This window comes from Xenopus laevis, chromosome 9_10L, assembly GCF_017654675.1.
Source record: "Xenopus laevis strain J_2021 chromosome 9_10L, Xenopus_laevis_v10.1, whole genome shotgun sequence".
NCBI classification, from domain to species: Eukaryota; Metazoa; Chordata; class Amphibia; order Anura; family Pipidae; genus Xenopus; species Xenopus laevis.
The window spans coordinates 62,216,179-62,237,084 of record NC_054387.1 but is presented as its reverse complement, the minus strand read 5'-3'; the positions used below and the strand labels follow the sequence as shown (position 1 = coordinate 62,237,084).

Below are 20,906 nucleotides of genomic sequence, written 5' to 3'. Positions count from 1 at the left end.
ATTTACCCTTGTAACTTGAGTAAAGAAAAGTAGCCACTTTGGGTCACTAGAGTCACTCATAAAGCTTGTATTAAATCTTTCACAAATACAGCTGATTTTAGATACCACTCCCATTTACCCCAAAAAGGCTTTCTAGAGGTTACATTCAGTCATTCTACTACCTGACAGGTTCCCCAGTATACAGTGAAGAGATTGCTTACATTGTTGTGTTTCTCTGACAGGTCTGTGGGACACCGGAACAGGTTATCGCATCCACTACTAGAAGGCAGAACACTATAGAAAAAAAAAACTCTTCCCCTGATGCTATACCCCTGCGCTGGGTGCCAAGATGATCAGTTTTTCAGTGTCCTCAAGGAGACAGGACCTCCTAACCAACTGTGTTGAATTTCTGTGGCCAGCTCACCACTGGTACTAGGGGTTGACCCAGACTCTCCACTGCGGAGTTACTCTTTTGTTGCTTCCCCCTCTGTGGGACATGCAATGCTGGTGTTAATTCATCTCTGGGAGCAAACCATGTAGCCATATCCTGTTACCCCACATAGGGGTTCAGAGGTCTGTCCAGCCTTCACATGCTGCTTTTACCACCAGCATTTCCCTGGTGTTTGACTTCCTCACTAACCTACCTCCCTCTGTCCATATAAACTAAGAGGGCCCAATATTACGAGCGGATACTACTGAGGGACAGTGCATTTAGGCGGTAGCGCTTATTATCATAAGACAGGTCTTCCATCTATTCCTTCCCACTTGCCTATGTCAGTCCCTTCTGGTGTGCACTTGCAGCTTACTGAGCACTTCCACTCGACTTGCCATCCAGATAAGCCACACCTTCAACAGACACTCTTGCACAGCTTAAGGCACACATTCTACACTCACACATCCGCTCTCCATCCTGAACAGAGTACGCTCCGCTCTTCATCATGAACAAAACAATAGGCTCCCCTCCTGTGACCCACTCTCCATCCTGCATTCAGTGTTACAGTACGTGGGGCAACATTCTGAGGGGCTGGAACTAAGACTGCAGATTTTACTGCATCAATAAAGGAGGTAATTGGGAGTGTTAGCCCACCTTAAGGTTTTACCATGGCTGAGGGTAATCCAGAAGGGCCTTTCTCTAGACCAACCCCTCAACAATCCAAAGTAAAATAATAAGCCTGCACCAAATGCTGCAAACACCTACCCACAGGCCGCAAAGTCCCCTTGTGCTCTTCTTGCACTAACCAGCCTGCAGAGACTCCTTCCCCAGCCCAGGACTCCTCTGCTTCCCTTTCATTTGACCCTCAGGGTGGGGATCCTTCTCCTGCAGCCACAAATGCTCCTGCCCTGTACATCCACCCAGGGTTCCCCTGAATGTGCTTTGCATTTGTCCACAGGCATCCCAAAGTTTGCAGCATTCTTATAAAAGCTACTTATAAAAGAAACTTGACCAGGGCACAGAAGGCCATGGCCTGCAAGAGACCAGTGCCCCCTCCCTCAGAGGCCAATTCTCCTGTGGCCTCTTACACCTGGGATGATCAATCTCTAAGCGAAGGGGAGATATTCTCAGACCATTCCTATTAAGGCGAAGACTTAAACAAGTCTTCCTCTGAGGCACTTGATACTCTTGTGTATTGACCTGAAAGACTTTGAGCCAAAATCCGATTTATCCCACTCTTGCCTCTGCATACAGATAGGGTGGTTCTCCGCACTGTAATGTCATGACTTCCAAAGATTGTATCAGAGTTTCTTCTCAATTAGGACATTACTATCCCAACCTTCTTCTCTCATCTCTGTACTCCTACAAAGGTATCTATTCATTCTCTTGACCTGGTAGAAATTCTACCTGGACCACACTAAGGACATTTGGGCTTCCTCATCTATCTTCATTTTGCAAACAGGTCCTCACAAGGGATCTCCAGCCTCCAAGGTTACCCTCTCTAGGTGGATTAAGGAGGCAATTCTCAGGGCATATGTGGCCAAAAGTAAGACGCAACAGGGCACATTCCACTAGGGAATCAGCACGTCCTGGGCTTTCTGGAACCGGGCCTCAGCGGAGAAAATCTGTAGAGCAGCCACTTGGTCCTCAATCAATTATTTCACAAAACTCTCTACCAATTGGAGGTCTTTGCAGCAGATGACGCCCACTTTGGAAGAAAAGTACTGCAGGCTACAGTCATTTAACTGGTTTTGCTTTCTCCCTCTTTGCATATCTGGGGCACAACTTTGGCATGTTCCTGTGTCCCACAGACCTACCAGAGAAAAGGGGATTTAATGATTAAATCCCCTTCTCTCTGGGGTCTGTGGGACACTGGACCTCCCTCCTTGGACTACTGAATTAACTCCTTATGTATATAGTTACATGTTTGAGTTCTACTGTTCACGTCGTAGGGGGGACCAGTCCCTTTTTTCTACAGGGTACTGCCTCCTAGTAGTGGATGCTATGAGCCGTAGTTTCTGTGTCCCACAGACCCCAGAGAGAAATGGCTTTAACCGTGAGTATCACTTAATCCCCTTTTCCCTGCAGATGATCCGAGCAGAGGTCTGCATGGTTTGTGGACAGAAGGTCCGTTTTGGCAAGATGTGTCTGAAGTGCAAAGATTGCCGTATCCTAATACACCCTGAGTGCAAGGATTTCTGCCCCAAAGTGTGCTCCTCTACCTTCCCATCTCAAAGCACAATCCTCAAAAATGGACCGGTAATTACCTTTTTGTGTCTTGTACTCCAGGTCTCTGTCCTGGGACCTCACACACTCTCTTCTCTATACAGGGAGTTTTGGCTGATTTCGCTCCTGCTATGCCTCCCAGAGTTCCCAGTCTGGTGATTCAGTGTGTGAATGAAATTGAAAAGAGAGGCTTAAGAGAGGTGAGCACCACCCTCAAATGTCATTGGTTTTCATTGATGTACAGCAGTCCTGTGGAATGAAAGTATCTCCCCCTGGCCAATCCATGGTACCTGGCATGGGCAGGGCTATGCCTAGTCATGGGGGAAGTTACTTTTATTTCACAGGCCTGCTGTATTCTTGGCCTATGCAGAGCCATTCCTATATCAGACTTGCCGCTAGCACATGATATAACTCTTGAATATGGATAATCCTTGTTTTATGTCTTACTCTCCACAACCACCACTGCATGGCAAATTATCACCCCTTATGATTTTTAGCGGGGAATTTACAGAATTCCGGGTTGTGATCGCTTAGTCAAGGAACTGAGACCGAAGCTTCTGCAGGGAAAGATCAAAGCCCAGCATCTTGCCAAGGAGGACATTCATACTGTGTGTGGTGCTCTAAAAGAATTCTTCCGGACCTTGCAGGAGCCCCTACTTACCTATTCACTGCATGCAACTTTCCTGGATGCTGCTGGTATGGGGAGAGGAGTTGGTGCAAAAGTATAGAGAGAATAATATTGTTGTCTTCAAAAGCCAATAGGGCTCATTCACAGACGCAGTGGACAACATGCAATTTTCCCTACAACGCGTTGCGTCTAAACAGATTTGTGCAATTGCATCCAATGCAATGCCTGAATTGCGCTTGCAATGACGTTTGAATTCTGGGGGAAAAGGTGCACTGTGGGGGAAAAAAATAACAACATTACAATTACATACAAAAATGCACTTTGTTCACTGCATCTGGGTAAGTGAGTGAACCATACTGTTTTATCTGTTTATGATTTTGAGTTTTATCGATTATTAGTTGCAGTACCACTTCTCACCAATACTGGCCAATAGCCAGTTTTTGTTGCAGGGCTGCAATAGAACAAAGTCAACATTTGACTAGTGCTGCAGATGTTTGAACAAATGATCTCCCAGAAACAACATCCCCCTAGTTTTAATTAGTGGGAGTTGGATCTGGAGTATATTCCATAAATGACTCACACCAGCCCTTACACACTATGGAAGTAGTTAGTCTATTCTTGTGCTTTTTATAGCTTGTCTTGGTTTTATAAAAGGATCTCAAAATATCTGCAGCCTGTGAATATGATGGTTTGAGAAGGGATAATTGCGCAGAACAAGTAATGAATTGGTTCAATTTAGTAAATGCTGCTTAGAAACAATCAATGGCTTCTCAAATGGTTTATATTCCTCTTTATCCCCTGCCAGACATTCTTGATGAATGTGACGGAAGAGCTGAGACTTGTCAGGCTGTGCATGATCTGCCTGCTCCTAACAGAGACACTCTTGCCTTCCTCATCTTGCACCTCTACAGGTACAGTATCAAGCAGCACCAAATTTGGCCTCAGAGGTACCTCTTATATATCTGTATTGCACTGCCAATTGTCTTAGCCTGGTCTGCTACTTGCATTTGAGATCCTACTGAGAGGCAGTGGTAGGAACAATATGTCATGCTAGTTCACAGAAAAATGTTATAGGGTAAATGGTGCATGTATGACATGGGGACAAACCAGCAATAGCTAGTTAAAAAAATCCTGTTGAGGTCCTGTCCACAGATGGGTCTGCATAGGTCCTCGGGCCATACGATTGTATCATGCTTTAAATGATCACCTTTTTCTGCCAGAGTAATGCAGAGCTCAGAGTGTAAAATGGACAAGACTAATCTAGCTCGGATCTTTGGGCCCACACTGGTTGGATATTCTGCGCCTAATCCAAGCCCTCTGATGATCATGCAGGATACCCCTAGGCAAGCTAAGGTAAAGTAATATCTTTCTTCCAGTAATAAACCATTCCCTATAAAAAAATTTTTGCTCAAGACAGGTTTAAATGAGAACAAAACAAGGTAAAAGTTACACGCTGTACAATTCACATTGTCAATACACAGAATGTCCTACAATAGATTCTTGCAATACAGTACTGTGCTTACATAGCAGGGTTTGCGGTGGATATTACATATACTTGATGACACATTTTCTGTTAGGAACTAAGTTTGTTAGTGTCCAGCCATTTTTGCCAATGTTTCCAACTTTTCTGGAGGTGTCCTTTTCTAGTTTTATTTTCTCTGTTAACCGCTGCTATAACCACAATGTTGAGCATACATAATGCTGGTAGGCTAGGTCATTGTTACCCCTATCTAGTACCATGTGTAACAATCGTACTTAGCAGTTCTTTGTGTCATGTGCCAGGTACAGTGCATTTAAAATACCGTAGATAGCCTTGAAACAGAGCAATGATTCACATGCTCCTTGGTATCAACACTGAGTTATAGGGCTCTTACTGACGAGCGGTTGAAGCTGCGATCCCCTGCGTTCTGTTTTTCTGCGTTCAGCCACAGGGGAGCGCAGGAATAGACGCATTTAGCTTTTTTCAATGGGGCTGTACTCACACAGGCGCGTGTAGGCGCCGAACGCAGGTTGAGACGCAACATGCTGCATTTTTCCTGCGTTCAGCAGTACAGCCCCATTGAGAAAAGCTAAATGCATCTATTCCTGCGCTCCCCTTCGGCTGAACGCAGAAAAACGGAACGCAGGGGAGTGCAGCTTCAACCGCTCGTCAGTAAGAGCCCTAAGTGGACTTTTCCCTGCCTTTCTTTTAATCCCACAGGTGATGTCGCTGCTGCTCTCTATTCCTGGTCGATTCTGGAATCAGTTTCTCTTTACTAATCAAGAAAACAAGGACTCGGCAAAACTGGACCAGGGTGAGAACCCTAGATACAGATAAGAGGTTGCCACCTGCAGGAATACACAACAGCACAGAATCCCAGTCATAATACTGAACAGTGATGTGTAAGGACAGGACTGGGGGACATTGCCTTTTAATAGTCTCTAAAACGAGACTCCAGGGGGAAGTAAAACACATCCCTCAGCCAAAGGCCAAGCATTGTGTGGGTTGGTTCAAATTAGCATTTTAGTATGTTGTAGAATTGCTTATTCTAAACAACTTTCTTTCAAATGGGGGTTACTAAAAAGCAAATGCTCTAAGTCTATAGGCACACAAGTTGAAGGCTCTTGCTGTTGTCAGCCTGCACATTTTTGCAGGCTGAGAGAAGCAGATCTGCTCAGTGCCCCCAGATTAATTTGAATCTGATCAGCCTGTGTGCACTCAATCACAGTGGAGCTGAAGCTGTGATGCCTCCTTTCACATATTTGGCCTGACCTCAGCTTCACATCCATTGTGTGAGAGTGCACACAGGCTGATCAGATTCAAAATAATTTGGCAGGGAGCATATCTGTTTTTCTTAGCCTGCAAACATACACAGACTGACAGCAGTGGGAGCCTTCAGCCTGTGTGCCCATAGCCTCAGGCTACATAATTATTGCTACTTTTTATTACTCATCTTTCTATTCAGGCCCTCTCCTATTAATATTCCAGTCTCTTATTCAAATCAATACATGGTTGCTAGGATGGCTGTGTAAATTCGACCCTAGCAACCAGATTGTTGAAATTGCAAACTGGAAAGTTGCTGAATAAACAGCTGAAAAAACTTAAACTACAAATAATAAAAAATGAAAACCAATTGCAAATTGTCCCAGAATATCACACGATACAGAATATATATACCCAACTTGTAAGTTATCTGCAGAGACTAGATTAGTATTTAGCATGCTGGGAAATCTATGAGGTGAAACTCTTAATACTCAGCACTTGAGCTTAAAGTCATCGACTGTGGAAAGCTATCGGTATGTCAGTGTCTTTATTTTAAGCGCTAGAGCCAAAATTACACAGAGCATTTGCTCCACTGCTCTGTCTGTATATTTGTAGGCAGGCGAGAGAAGTGGTTCCACTCTTCCTCAGCTTTGTGTAGCTGCACTGACAGGCACACCCTCGGCCTGAGTGGAGATCAGCCCAAAAAACACAAAAGCGGATCTTCATTCTGTTCTGCTACACGAATCTGTGGAAGACAGCACATCTGCTTCTCTCCCCCTGCCAAAAAAACAAACGCAGGCAGAGGGCAGCAAAGCCAATGCTCAGACCTCCTGCCTATTGAATTTACTTAGATGCCATCTAAGATCCTCTATACACATGTTTAAAGAGAGAGTACTGTGTATGGTTTTCCTCCAGTTTGATTTAATTTTGCACCTCCCTTTGCAGAACGGCTCTTTCATCCTTTGACTTCTCCGGAAATAAACTCTGCATCCTCTAGCCTTCTAAAAACCACTCCATGCTTGTAAGTACCCTTTGGTTTCCAGCAGGGTTTGGAATTTACACCTACACTTAAAGGAGAACTAAACCTAAAAATGAATATGGCTAGAAATGCCAAATTTTTTATATTACTGAACCAGCCTAAGTTTAGGGCCAGACAACTGTAAATTTCGGCCTGGGTTCTCCACAGGCCTAGATTCCGCTCACCCGCTGCTTCTCCGCTCTTGCTCTGCCTGCACCCGGAAGCATTATATCCTCCTGGGTGCAGGCAGATGTGGTGGATTTCGGTGCTGAAACGTGATGTTGCATTTAGCACCAAAATCCTCCCACAGTTCAGAAGACAAGGGGAGCAGCAGGGAGAATCCACAATTATATGCATCCTCAGTGCTCAGTGTGCTTTGAGCAGCTGTTGAGAAGCCAAGCCTTGGGGTTATTGCAAATCATCAAAGAGAAAATTAGGTTTGCCTGTTATATAGGTTGATGCTACAGGGCTGATCAATTTTTTTTATTGTGCTGGTTTATGAGCTGTCATATACCAAGATGGGGGTTCTACAGGGGCATATTTGGAGGCACAGATCTTTAATGCTAAAGAGATATGGTTGCCTTGGGTTGGTACAGAAGCCCAAAACATAATGTACAATATTTCTGCTCTACTTTAGTTAATCTTTAGTTCCCCTTTAAGCCACCTATACACATACCAATATTTTTGGTAGCGATATGGTGGCCTGATATATCCAATGGCATGGTTATCAGTCGGTTCATTATATAATGACAATATTGATTGGACATCTTTACTGTCGTATGCCTGATTCACTAATATCATCTTCTTCTCTGAGCAGAGCACAGTCCGCAAGTAAGAGTGATCTGCCCAAAAAAGCTGGACGGTTCTTTACATCACCAAATGCCTAAGGAACATACCATGCTGAATTCACTGTGCACTGAATGCTAAAATGAACATGTGAGAAGAAAAAAGTATATTCCCCATAAAGATTATCAGAAAACTGAAGCACAAGGGAAGAGGTTAAAGTTCAAATATGCACTATACTTCTATTTGCTCTGCTATATGCAGTTGGTCCCATACGTTCCTATTAGGAAAGATTGTACACATTCAGTAACTATACAGCAACTTTTACCAGCTCAGTGTTCAGACTCCAGACTACCATGGGTATAATAGCCTGAGAGATGTGCTGCTACTGATTTACACTCATCTATCTTCATTAATGGGGAACTGAGCAATTATATTTATCACTGGGTGCTGCACTTAAATATTTATATATAAAAAAAATAATAATGTGGTCTGAATGCCTGTCCTGTTGCTTCATTGTGTGTTTTCTTCATAGGGATTGTTAGATGGCCGTATGAGGACATAGAGCTATACCTACATACACATATGTATGATTATGGATAAAACTTGTACTCATACTTTAGTGCAGTGGGACAATATATATAGAATACCTGCTCATTCAGTTCAATAGCAATCACCTTTACTTGCAGGTACACTTATGACAGTGGCGTAACTAGCATACAGCAGCTTTCCAAGGAAAGAGGGTGGCTCGCAGTGGGCCTTCCCCTCAAAGATTTTTTTGTGGGGGCCTCTCTACATCATGCCACTGACTCGTGGATCAGGAGAAAAGTCACTTTAATGCATTTCTGTGACCTGTCACTCACCGGAGGGAACGTGGAGTCAGGCAACAAAACACCCCAAATTTCCCCTATAATGCATTCACTATTTGCATTGTTACCAGCATGTGTATTTGGCCCATTTAATACCAACACATGGTTATTGTTGCCTCTGAGTATATTTTTGAGATATATCCCCAAATATAATTGAATACATGGGAATCAGAGAATCTTGATTCCTTTTGTGATGTTTAACTTTAAAATGCAGAATATTTGCAGAATAATCCTCCGAGTTGTTGCTCTTTAGCACCCTTGTTACTCTATGGCACGCAAGGCCATTATGTGCCTATTGGCAGTTTTCCACCTTTAGTCAGTCTCCAGAACATTTCCCCTTGAAATTCTTTGCCATGTTCCCTATTCCACTGATGGTGTACCTTTCTTCCTGATGAGGCACGTGGGTGCTGAACCCTATGACCATTGTTTCTAAGCCACTCTCAATAAGGAAATCTCAGTAGATGAACTCCTTTATTGGCTCAGCATGACTGCTCTTAGACATAATTGGGACACAAGCTTTCAAGGCTTCGAGTAGCTCCGTAGTCTACGGCTGTGCTGCGGCGGGAAGTCTACTTGCTATGGATTAACAGGTCAGAAAAAGGCCCTGGCAACTTCTATTTTAATAAGCCGTTTGAGATCCGCTCACATGGATGAGATACTTTGAGATGTAAGTATATTCTTTTCATCTGATTTTAGTACAAGGAAAATAGAACAGAATTATATATATATATATATATATATATATATATATATATATATATATACACATACAATTTATCTACCTGGAGCACTCCTTGTAAATGTCCAAATGCCTAGGTGCAGGATATATAATAAATACAAAAAGAACAGACAAACCGCACTCTTATCAAGTGAAAAAGGTTTGTGATGTTTATTACAACGTTTCGGCTCCTAACTCAAGCCGTCCTCAGGGAGTCTTGCCTTCTAGTCACTTTTATTTATCTAAAATATAGGTAATTTGTACAGAGTGACTGGTGCCTATCCCACAATGCCAATAAGTTTGTATTGCCAGCCAGCCTAGCAACCAATGATGTAACAGATCCTTCCTTTACTCCCCCAGCATTGTTACTAAATGCATCAGAGGCTTCTGGGGTGGGACATGTCCTGCTTTCAGCTTGGGAATACTATATATATATATATATATATATATACACCGCAAATAGAAAATCCTATAGCTGCTCTGCCCACTACAGAATAATCTGATTTTTGAAGCTTCTGCTCAGCTCTTTGTGTGGGAGGACAATGGAGTTTAATATCACAACTTCTGCAGGAATGGATACATTACAACCTGAAAAGAAAGAAATCAACAAATCAAAATGGGATTGTAGGTGTGTCTGTGAACACAGTGCATAGTCTCTATTCTCTTATCTTATTTCATGACCCTCTGACCATGCAAGTACATTACTGCTTGTCATTGGCAATTGTGAGCTTCAGTTAAGAGAAGGGATCACCAGTAAGTTCCCTAGAAGGCCAGTGTAACTGCAAACAAAATTCTAGGGCTGTTTAGCAGAAGCTATACTGTCCAGATCAGGGGACACCCATGACTGCTAAAGTTGCTGTTTGAGCAGAGACTCATGCAACCATACTTGTTCAACAAAACTTGTTGTTCATAGTGAGGAAGGAAAGAATAAAGCTATTGCCCATACCTAAAATTGTGATAGAAGGAGTAAGCTTTCCCTCCCTGAACAGGGTCTCACTGTCAATTTTGGAATATGGGTCGTTTGGATTGGGGTCACTGGGTGTTCCTTCAACGCGTGCCCAGCGCCCAACCATGCTATCCCAGCCAACAATAGTGTTTAGCACACAGCTGTGGTCCTGTGGGGAAAGCAGAGGAACATTACCACCGATACAAATCGAAAGGGCGCTGTGTGCAGCCCGAGATGCCTGTCAGAAACCATTCTGGGTCGCTGCTCAATTTACATCATTACCTGCAGCACTGCTCCATGCAAGATAATGGATTCTCTGATTCGCACTCCAGCCCCAACAGTCACCCCCATACCGACTGATACATTAGGGCCCAACTGCAAAAACAAGGCAAGGTCACATTTGCTGGCCACAGTAGTGTCCCTCTAGCAATAGACTTTACAATGCCAGGCTCCATTAGTGCAATGGAAAGAACTTAACTAGATTTCCACACAGGTCCAAAACCCACTCCCATCCCTGATACTAGAGCACCCAAAGAACAAGTTATGCAACCTGCCCTAATTTCACAAAGTGAATGTTGGCAAGATGGTGCCTAACCAGTAATGTTGATATTTACTCACCACTGCAGAGGGATCCACGTTAGCTGTAGGATGGATATATACGTTACCTGAGCAAAACACAAAAAAAACACATTACTTCTACTATACTAGGACAAGGTTTTATTTGACTCCTAGAACAAATGCCAGGGCTTTACCTCTGATAGTTGGACCCCCCTCTTTTGTACTAGCCAGCCGCTCAGGATGGGTTGTGCTATACTGGCTCAAGTAGAGACGACTGGCATAAATTGCTGAACTGTAGAGAAAATGAAAATATAGTAGAAACATATCTTGGGTCTCTCCCAATGGAGCTCCCTGCAACCAACTGATCTCTTCATGCTCACCCTGCTGATTTAATTTGGCTCCAGCAACCTTCTGTTTTGTAAACATAGAGCTTTCCGTGTCCAGCGAGGGTGGTAAACACGTCCTGCTCAAGGCGAATAACCTCTGTGCGTTGCCAGCTTGAGTTCTCCTCACTGTGAGTGAAGAAAAACAGTTCTAAATCTTTACTGCTATGAAAAGACCCGGCAACATGGAAAACTCACGTCGTCGGCAACCTTAGGCCAGATCTACAATTTCCAGCATCTCTCCATCACATAAATTGAAGAAGAGATCCTGGGAGTTGTTACATCCCGAGAACAGAGGATTGTACTAGTGGGTGTGAGGAAAGAGCAGAGGTAGGAAATAAGTGTTCTACCAGGGCAAAGGTTCCATTCTATAAAGATAATTGGGAAAGCAGAAAATGGGCCAATGTTTTAATCCAAGTGGATTTAAACTTTCATAATGAGAGCTGGAATCTTATAATGTCTTCCCATTATTCCTGTTACAGTACATGGCCTTTACTTTTAGGTTAAAGAGATACTAACAAGTGCTGTTACTTGTTCATTACATACATGGTGTGGTTTTTTTATAGGCTATGGCCTGTCTGAAAAAAACGCAACACCTGCGTCTCTTATCTGCATTCCCCTGCCATAGAACAGACCAGGTTAGATTCTGACCTAAGAAGCCTTAGGAGACAATCTGCTCTACAATACTGTAGGTAATTTAAAGGAAGGTGATAATTGATGAAGGGCCTCACTAATGACTGGCACATTTGAAGCAACAATTTCTAAGGATTTTCACAGAGCAGTTTCTCAGTTTCTCCACCGAGGGGCATCATGCACACTCTGTAAAAAGGAAAGTTCATAATCTCGTAGATGAGGTGCAAAGAGATCTTTAATTTCTATTATGTTTTCTAATTACTGGTTTTGACTGCCAAAATAATGTAGTGGAAGCCAGCTTCCTTCCAAACAAGACTTTAGTTCCCACAATGCTGTGCATGCTTCTTTAAAGGTAAGTTAATCAGCTGGCTTCTGCAGCTTTGTATCTTGTTACATTGTGTGCCAGTAAAATGTATTTGGGCAGTTTTTGTGTCAGATTATTTATGCCCCAGACTGCTACTTACCCCCCAACCCCCACAGACCCTGGGGCTCATTTATCAACACTGGGCAAATAAGCTAATCGCTGATTGGTTGCTATAGGTAACTATCCATGGGCAAATTTGCACAGTGTTGATAAATGAGACCCTGTATGTTATTTTGTGAGTTGCAACGCCATATACTGAATCACACCCAATAGTTAGTGCATAAAGGAAAAATTAGTTTCTTTTGCATTTATTTTCCCTTAAATTGCTTATTGAGCATATAAAACAACCCCTCTGTGCATATTAAAATATATGTGCAGCTCCAGCACAACTCAGTGGGGTCCCCAAGAGCAAACACAAACTCTGGTTGGGTGTTTGTTACTGTAGGTACCAAACTATTTAGTTGCCATACTGCATGTATTTGCTTAGCCTCTATTCATTGACAATCACACTAAATGGTTCTGTTCAATTGCCAGCTGTGAAGCTTGCCTATGGCCTCATGCTCACTCGCTATTCTGATATGATTTTAGTTATATCCACTGGTTCTCACATCCACTGAGTTGCATTGCAGGTGCGTGTACAGTAAGAATGTGTCAGCTCCATCATGCATAGACAGTATATACAACAGAAGTTTTGTGCACACAATAATATATGAAAAAAACTGAATATAATCCCTATTAATGGCTATTTAGTTGCAAAGCTCAAAACTGCATTTACTATAATGCCCCTGCCACCAAGCTCACATCTAGGTGCTGTTGTGCCCATGCCATGTGCCAGTATCACACAGCACTCACCTGATGCAGGAAAACCTGGACCCAGCATGCAGGAGCAGGAAGAGGTACAAAGGGACATAGAAGCGGAGGAAAGAAAGAAAAAGCATGAATGAAAAAAAAAAGTATGATGGAAAGAATGTGGCAGAGCTGGGGGGGAAGGAGAATGAGGAAGAAGTAAAAGGGACAGAGTTTGCGGGGGGGTTACTCACAGCTGCAGCTCCAGCTGGTTGCGCTGGAAAACCTCTGCAATGTGCTGGAAGATGGATGGTGAGAAGAGGTAGATCCCGCAGTTTATGATGTCACTAACGAAGGTGCCAGGCTTTTCTACGTAATGCAGAACCTAAGGGGATAAATGCACAGTACATATGACTAATCCAACCTGACCCACCCTAGGCTTAAAGGACATGTAAACCCTCAAAAGGTTTAAGATTAAAGGATGTTTTTGTTAACAGCTGGAAATAAATGTAGAGTGTTGTGATGTTGCTTTGCTCAGAACTGACCAGAGATACATCAGATGATTCTTCTCAGCTCATTAATTTTCTGAGAAACATCACAAGACTATTCTTTTCGTGTTCTACAGACTGTGCAGTTAACAAATGAACAGCAGGTGTTTCAATTTTTCATTAGCTTTGTAGTTTACATTTCCTTTAACTATCTTAAGTCTACAAATAAAGTTCTGCTTTGCACAAACAGCTACCATTATACAGGCCAACCCACAGTGAAAGAAGATGCAGACAAAACACTTTTTGGGGGCTTTGAGAAAGATGCCAGGCACACTACAGAGCAACCCAATAAAAATGACACATTGTGAGAGGTGGCTGAAAATATGGGGGACTGAAAGGAAATGGGAAGGAAAAAAGGAAAAAGATGTTAGAGCTCCCACACCGAGGGATGTATAAATGGTGGAGTTGAAGTATGAAAGGAGAGAAGAAATAAACTGGAATATGGAAAGTTATGGGGAGGCAAGAAAAGGAACAGTGAAGGTGGAATCTGAAATTTCAACTAAATGTAACCCATGTCATTAAAGGAATAATCATCAACTCTGGGCATTTTCGGACCTTATCTTATGTTAACCATTTAGAGGGAGGATCTTTAGTTAAAAACATCCAGGACTGAATCATTATGCCCACAATGACATGGAGTAAAGTGACAGTGGAGGCAACAACTTAGGAGGCTAATGCTTTCCTTACCTCCTGTGTATCCCCATTGGACACGATGCAGCCATAATTCAGTGACTGTGTGCGATTGGCCTGTGAAAATAATAAGCATTAAATATACTGCTCCCATATACAATATAGTCACCCTTTTTTTGTAATCCACTAGCACATGTATATAATATATTAACAAGCCAACCTGGAGCTGGATTTTTTTAGCCTACCTGTGTGATGATATTAACTGAGTGAGGTGATTGTCTCCTGACAATGGAGCCTAGCCAGCTTTAGGGTTACTTTCTGTCTAGTAATGTATTGGTTGGACGGCGCACTCCAGGGCCACTTAGTACAGAATCGCTCGTTTCCACATCAGTGTTACCCGAGTCTCTGAACAGTGACACCTCAAACGCGTCAGACCTCATGGCGCTGTGTAAATTAGTGTACCAAGATGTTTAAATAAAGGAAATGTGTTTTAAACGCTGATGTGGAAACAAGCGATTCTGTACTAAGAGGGCTCTGGAGTGGGCCGTCCAACCAATACATTACAAGCTGTGGATACGTTTTCCTTGGTGACGGACTCAGGGCGGCAGCACCTGGGTCACAGCACATCCTGGGTAAGATCTTTTGTTGAACTTGATGTGAGGGGAGTTTGCACCGCTCCAAATTTATAGCGTGAGGTCCGAGGCATTGGGCACCCGGGCCATAAATTCTGAACGGTGAGCGAGTGCCAAATCTATTTACATACCAGGAATTGTGGCCATAAATTGTGAGCGGAGAAATTCCTATTATACCGCTAGGATTTGTGTTTATTTTACTTTCTGTCTAGAACAGGTTTGGGCAACCTTCCAGATGATTATGATAGCCAAAGGTTGTTGTAAAGGTTGATGTTAGGAGAAGCAACATCCATATCATCTCATGTTTATCACTACTTTATTAATCATGAAACTGCAGGGTCTTTGCATCAGCTCAATACAGTAATAGTAAGTTTTTAAGACCACTTACTGTGGTTCCTAAGATTACATAGCTTTGTGAGCCTCCATGTTGCTTATGGAAGTCCAGCATGGGGACAAGAGGGAACTCAGAGCAGACATCTGCATTCATGACGAAAAAAGCCTGTGGCCCACCAGAGAGAATCTGATCCCGGAAGTGGTAAATCCCCCCTCCTGTGCCAAGGGCAGAATACTCCTGTAGGTACCTACAAAAGAAGGAAAATGTATTTCAGTATCAAATCACAAACTCAATCCACCCGTATGAACAGGCAATACATCCTTTTCTCAGGAGAATTCACTTTCAGACTGTAGGCAGTCGGCTAAAATAAACAGCAGGTGGTGAGGTTGTTTCAAACTCATTATATAAGAGCTGCAAAACCTGCAAATATCTTGAAAACTAGAAAACATTATGTAAATTGCAAAAGTGCTTAGAAGAGTGCTCTGGCCAATTTTGCATTCATTTTGAGAGTTTTTTCTTTTAAGCAGCAGATAACTATGGGTAGCAGAAGATAAATACAGGTTGGGATGTAAGAGGTACAATGTCAGTATATACGTACCTACAATTTGCTATACTCTCAAATATTGCTCACCTGATGGCCACTTTGAATTCCTGCTGTGCTTTGAGGAGGAAGCTGCTCAGAGCCTCATTTGGCTGATAGAATCCAATCAATAAAATCTCCTTTAGATTGGGAACCTGGAAAGTATATCATAGCAATCATTTTCCTTGCTTATGGGCATTGCTGTTTATTCACTGCAATGCATAGCCCTAATCTGCAATGAACAGCCAGGTGACCCCCTTATTGGCCGTGCTAATGAATGCTTCACCCCCCGATTCTCGATGGCTAATGATTAAATGTTCTGTACAGTTCCAGAATGTATGTAATACACAAGGATAAAAGTTATGAGCCTCTAGTTAGTCACTGGCTCTCACTGGTTACACTCCACAGACATATGATCTACATCAGATTGTTACCTAGTCACCTTCATGTATGTAATGCCATGTTATCCTATCAGAGGCCCCTTAGAGATAGATTAGCAAGTTATATACACCGCCAATCGGAACCTTGGTTTTACCTTGCTGCAGGCTTCAATGTGATGCTGGACCATAGGCACCCCTGCAACTGGAAATAGAGGCTTTGGGACCTCAAAGGACAAAGGGCGAAACCTGGTACCTAGGACACGGATATAATACATCAGGTAAAATTGGTGTATTTATAGACTTGTGTTGGGAAATACTCCAGTACTTCACTCTTAGCAATGGAATAACCCTAAAGTCATGACACAAAATCAGTAATGCAGGTACATCTCCCATGATTCCCTATGCAACATAAATAAGTTCCCTCTTAGAAGCCACACAGTATTTTACTAAGTACTTATGAAGTGACTGTGGCACAATTAATCTGCAGGGTGGAAAGGCATTGACTAAACATGGTGATTCAAGGGACTTTGGAAAATCTACAAGAGCTGATTTGCTAACACAAATGTATAATAACTGCACCAGTGTGGCTACCAATCATCAAAAAAGTAGGAAAGTTTAACAAAGAAGTAGGGTAGAAATGCAGCATAATATGTTTCGAGATTCTGTATCAGCCCAAGGGAACCAAAACCCTTTTAGCAGTAAAGATCTGTAAATTCAAATATGCCCCTGTATCTCCCCATCTGCTTTTCTGCTGATTTCCAGTACATGCTCTGGCTTACGGACAGTTACTTCAGCTAAGGGACTGACTCACAATATACATTATATATATAAATTAGAAATGTCACACTACAAGGCTAATTAGTAATTATGTTAGATTCCCATTACATAGCAGCTCAGTAACCAGTGCAATGTGCCCAAGAATGCTATAATCAGAAATGCCGCATCAGCTTCTATTTTATGTGAACCTTAGACTACCCCTAAAGATGGGGAGCTCCACTGCACAACTTTGAAGGTACGGATCATTACGGTTATAGAAATTCTCAAACTTTAGACTTGTGCTGTAAGATCAGTATATAAAATACAGCATTTCTACCCCATATTTTTATTTTAAGGGTTTACTTCTCCTTTAATACTGTGTCTTTGGTTCTCTCTCTCGCAGATCCCAATTCTTCTATCCAACAGTCCCGGTATTATTCTGAGGGAAGAGCTCTCCAGTACTCACCCTTTTGAGGCCCGCCAATCAGAATGACCGCTTTCAGCATCTCTGTAGGGATTCTAAAAGAGAAATAATAGTGATTGCTAAACATACAGGCTATGGAGATCCCAATCATTTCCCCTTTTAATTCCACCTTGTACCGGCAATCCTGCTACTTAACTAGACTCCATAACACATCAATGTCTGTAGCAATCACAGTCTATGGAGCAGTCCATTATTCATATTTAGAAACAAGATACTGTATTCCCATCCATTAAACACACCCACTACAGGGCTCATTCCAATTAAACATACCTTATACTGGGATACCCTAATACAGTAAACATCAAAGCCCTTCTTATACACACACAGTAAGCAGTGATCACTTGCCATTAACCCTTTATAGACTATAGGCCAGAATATAAATGTATTGATGAGTGATTCCATGGACAGCTGATATAAGATGATGTGAAAGCTAGAGATACAATAAACACAGGTTGCTGGACTGCAGTGACTGCAAACTGATATAAAAAGCACTTCTAGCTGGGGCCTCCCAGAATATGGTAACCTTACCGTATAAAGGATACCCTTTATAAACACACACTCAGTAAGCTTCCTACAGAGCAGCTGAATTTTGAGGAAAACCTATGACACACATAGTAAACAAAGGCCATATTCCCATGAAATACCCCCACTCCCCCCAATACAGACAGTGTCAGCACATCACTCACATTTTCGAAAGTCACAGAATTGTACGTGCCAGTAATTCACTAATCTGCGCCTCTCCCTGCCCCACTTCCGTGTTAGTGTCTTCCACTACCTGTCATCAGGCGCAGGGAATGCCGGGAAGTACTCTCAGAGCGTATGTTTCAGTTTACGATTGGCCAGATCGTACCACGTGCCCGCCACGTTCGGGCTGGCTGCGTGGTACCATGGTAACGGAACAATTGCATAGGTAGTTATAGAAATAGCGAGGGCAATAGACATACAGGTAGATTGAATGAATATTTCAGTTTGTCAGTTTCCACTGAAGCTCCCTGTACTGTAAGGGGTCGTGTGTCGAAATTGTGATAGACTTTTGATATATAAATACTAAGACGTATTCTCAGACAATGTAAAGATTGTGGGTGCTGTGGCTGAAGGGAGGGTGCTGCTTGTGCTGATGTGGCCTGGGAGTGTCTCTGTAAATTATACAGAATGCGAGGACAGGGAGTGTGACTAGGTGTGGGCTGTGGGTGTGTGCAGTGTTGGACTGGGACACCAGGGGCCCACCAAAAAACCTTAGACCAGGGGCCCACTCTCAGTACTATTATTCTTCCTCTCCTCGCTCAACCTCTATTCTCCTAGTCTCTTTTCTTTACATACTATTAACTATTATTCCATCTAATTAGCCTCTTTGTTCTCATAGAAATAGGGAATGGCCATGAAATAAGCCAAATGTTTAGCAGCATGAGGGCCTACTGACACCTGGGCCCACCTGGAGTTTTCCTGGTATCCCGATGGGCCAGTCCGACACTGGGTGTGTGTACAGGTTGCCAGTAACTAACGCTAGTGATTGGAAGTGAATGAATGCAAGTGAATTTGTAACAGTAATGGGCTGTAGACTAACATGGTATTACAACTCTCAGCGTCCCACAGCAGCATTACTTATGTACAGCAGCACTGTACAGCAGGACACTACATCAGTAGCGATCCTAGAGGGGGGTGGGCCCTGGTGCGTAGGGTTGCCACCCGGCCGTTATTTTACCGGCCTAGCCGGTAAAATACCTGCCAAGGCCGGGGCCGCTATTACAAATTTACCGGCAATGTAGCTGCCGGTAAATTTGTAATACGATTAAAAGGAGCCCTCGGCCTGCCCCCAATCCCCTGGAACTTACCTTTTCTTTTACTTCTTCTAGCGTCCGTGGCGTCCGTAGTGTGGCCCCGCCCCTTTTGACGTCACGACCCGCCCCTTTGTGTCCCCGCCCCCCAGCAGCCGGTAAAAGATTTTTAAAAAGGTGGCAACCCTAATGGTGCGTGACGCGCATCTGGGCCCCGCCCCCCTCCGTACGGACACTCACACCCCCTGCTCCCCCGGTAGTTCCGCCACTGAACTACATTAACAGAACAAACAGGGGTTGTTACAATAATAGATACAAATACAATAATTAATACAAAGTACAGTTACAATAACAAGTGTCAAAGAGACAAGACGATGGAAGTCCCTGGCCCATGTGGCCTATAATCTAAAAGGGAGGCTAATTTACAGGCACAAATAGGAGGATATCAAGTACTGTTGGTTACAGTGGGTGACAGTTTCCAGATCAGGTGTTGTGCAAGTGCTCCAAGAGGTAGTCTTTGGGGGGAATTCACAAAAGTGTCGGTAAAATAAGTAAACCAGAAGTGGCGGTCGACAAATTTGTAAAATGTCGTATGAACGGCAAATTCACAAAGGCAGATGTTACCATCTCTGAATGTCTCGTAAGTCTGTCAATTTTCTAAAATGTCGTATATCTTTTCATCGTACAAACGACATTTACCAAGACTTTTCAAAAGACAATTTGACAGACATTTTCGTTTTGGAGAGCCTAAAGTGTCTGAAAAATTGTCGGTAAAAAAAATGAGTTTACAAGTAATTCTTAAAAATGTCGGGAAAAGTGGCGCCGAAAAAACCACGCCCACTTTTAACGACACTAATTCAAAAGTGTCGTACATGTCGGAAAATTGGCGGAGAAATGCTCTGTGAATTTGTCGGCTGTTGCTACGACACTTTCTACGACATTTTAAAGACATTTTTTCGTTCCCGACACTTTTGTGAATTCCCCCCTTTGAGTTTAGTTCTGAAGAGACTGACGGAGGATTCCAGGGGAATTTAGGGATTGCATTCCCAATATAAGGCTTTCAAAACGTCTCGACCTGCTCTTAAAGGAAAACTATACCCCCCAAACAATGTAGGTCTCTATAAAAAGATATTGCATTAAACAACTCATATGTAAAATCCTGCTTCATGTAAACAAACCATTTTCATAATAATATACTTTTCTAGTAGTATGTGCCATTGGGTAATCATAAATAGAAAATTGCCATTTTAAAAAATGAGGGTCACCCCCTGGGATCCTAGGATTCATGGTGCACACAAACAAAAGATACATGTTAAGTCACATGAGCCAATTAACAGACCAAGTTCTGTCTTTTGCTTCCGCACTTCCTCCTGTTACAGTTAGGGGGGAATTCACAAAAGTGTCGGGAACGAAAAAATGTCTTTAAAATGTCGTAGAAAGTGTCGTAGCAACAGCCGACAAATTCACAGAGCATTTCTCCGCCAATTTTCCGACATGTACGACACTTTTGAATTAGTGTCGTTAAAAGTGGGCGTGGTTTTTTCGGCGCCACTTTTCCCGACATTTTTAAGAATTACTTGTAAACTCATTTTTTTTACCGACAATTTTTCAGACACTTTAGGCTCTCCAAAACGAAAATGTCTGTCAAATTGTCTTTTGAAAAGTCTTGGTAAATGTCGTTTGTACGATGAAAAGATATACGACATTTTAGAAAATTGAC

At 42.8% G+C, this 20,906-nt stretch overlaps 2 protein-coding genes across 3 annotated transcripts in view; one reads left to right on the top strand and one right to left on the bottom strand.

Annotated features, from left to right (window-relative positions):
• racgap1.2.L (Rac GTPase activating protein 1 L homeolog) overlaps positions 1-8,290 on the top strand; it is a gene marked incomplete at its 5' end in the record, with an annotated part of 33,155 nt that extends 24,865 nt beyond the window's left edge. The window contains 8 exon segments of the mRNA NM_001092956.1: positions 2,501-2,671; positions 2,743-2,838; positions 3,136-3,334; positions 4,072-4,177; positions 4,487-4,619; positions 5,467-5,560; positions 6,955-7,030; positions 7,845-8,290. Coding sequence (NP_001086425.1) covers positions 2,501-2,671; positions 2,743-2,838; positions 3,136-3,334; positions 4,072-4,177; positions 4,487-4,619; positions 5,467-5,560; positions 6,955-7,030; positions 7,845-7,914 — 945 coding nt within the window. The 3' untranslated portion in view covers positions 7,915-8,290.
• Positions 8,291-9,544: 1,254 nt separating this feature from the next.
• Positions 9,545-18,253, bottom strand: gmppa.L (GDP-mannose pyrophosphorylase A L homeolog). Of its 2 annotated transcripts, NM_001094127.1 has the most exon segments (14): positions 9,545-9,985; positions 10,344-10,512; positions 10,626-10,718; positions 10,962-11,008; positions 11,096-11,193; positions 11,282-11,413; positions 13,134-13,148; positions 13,322-13,452; positions 14,303-14,362; positions 15,266-15,458; positions 15,843-15,946; positions 16,327-16,424; positions 17,394-17,446; positions 18,098-18,186. In NM_001094127.1, coding segments are annotated over 13 exon segments (1,281 nt in total). In that variant the 5' UTR covers positions 17,434-17,446; positions 18,098-18,186; the 3' UTR covers positions 9,545-9,884.
• Between the last annotated feature and the right edge of the window lie 2,653 nt (positions 18,254-20,906).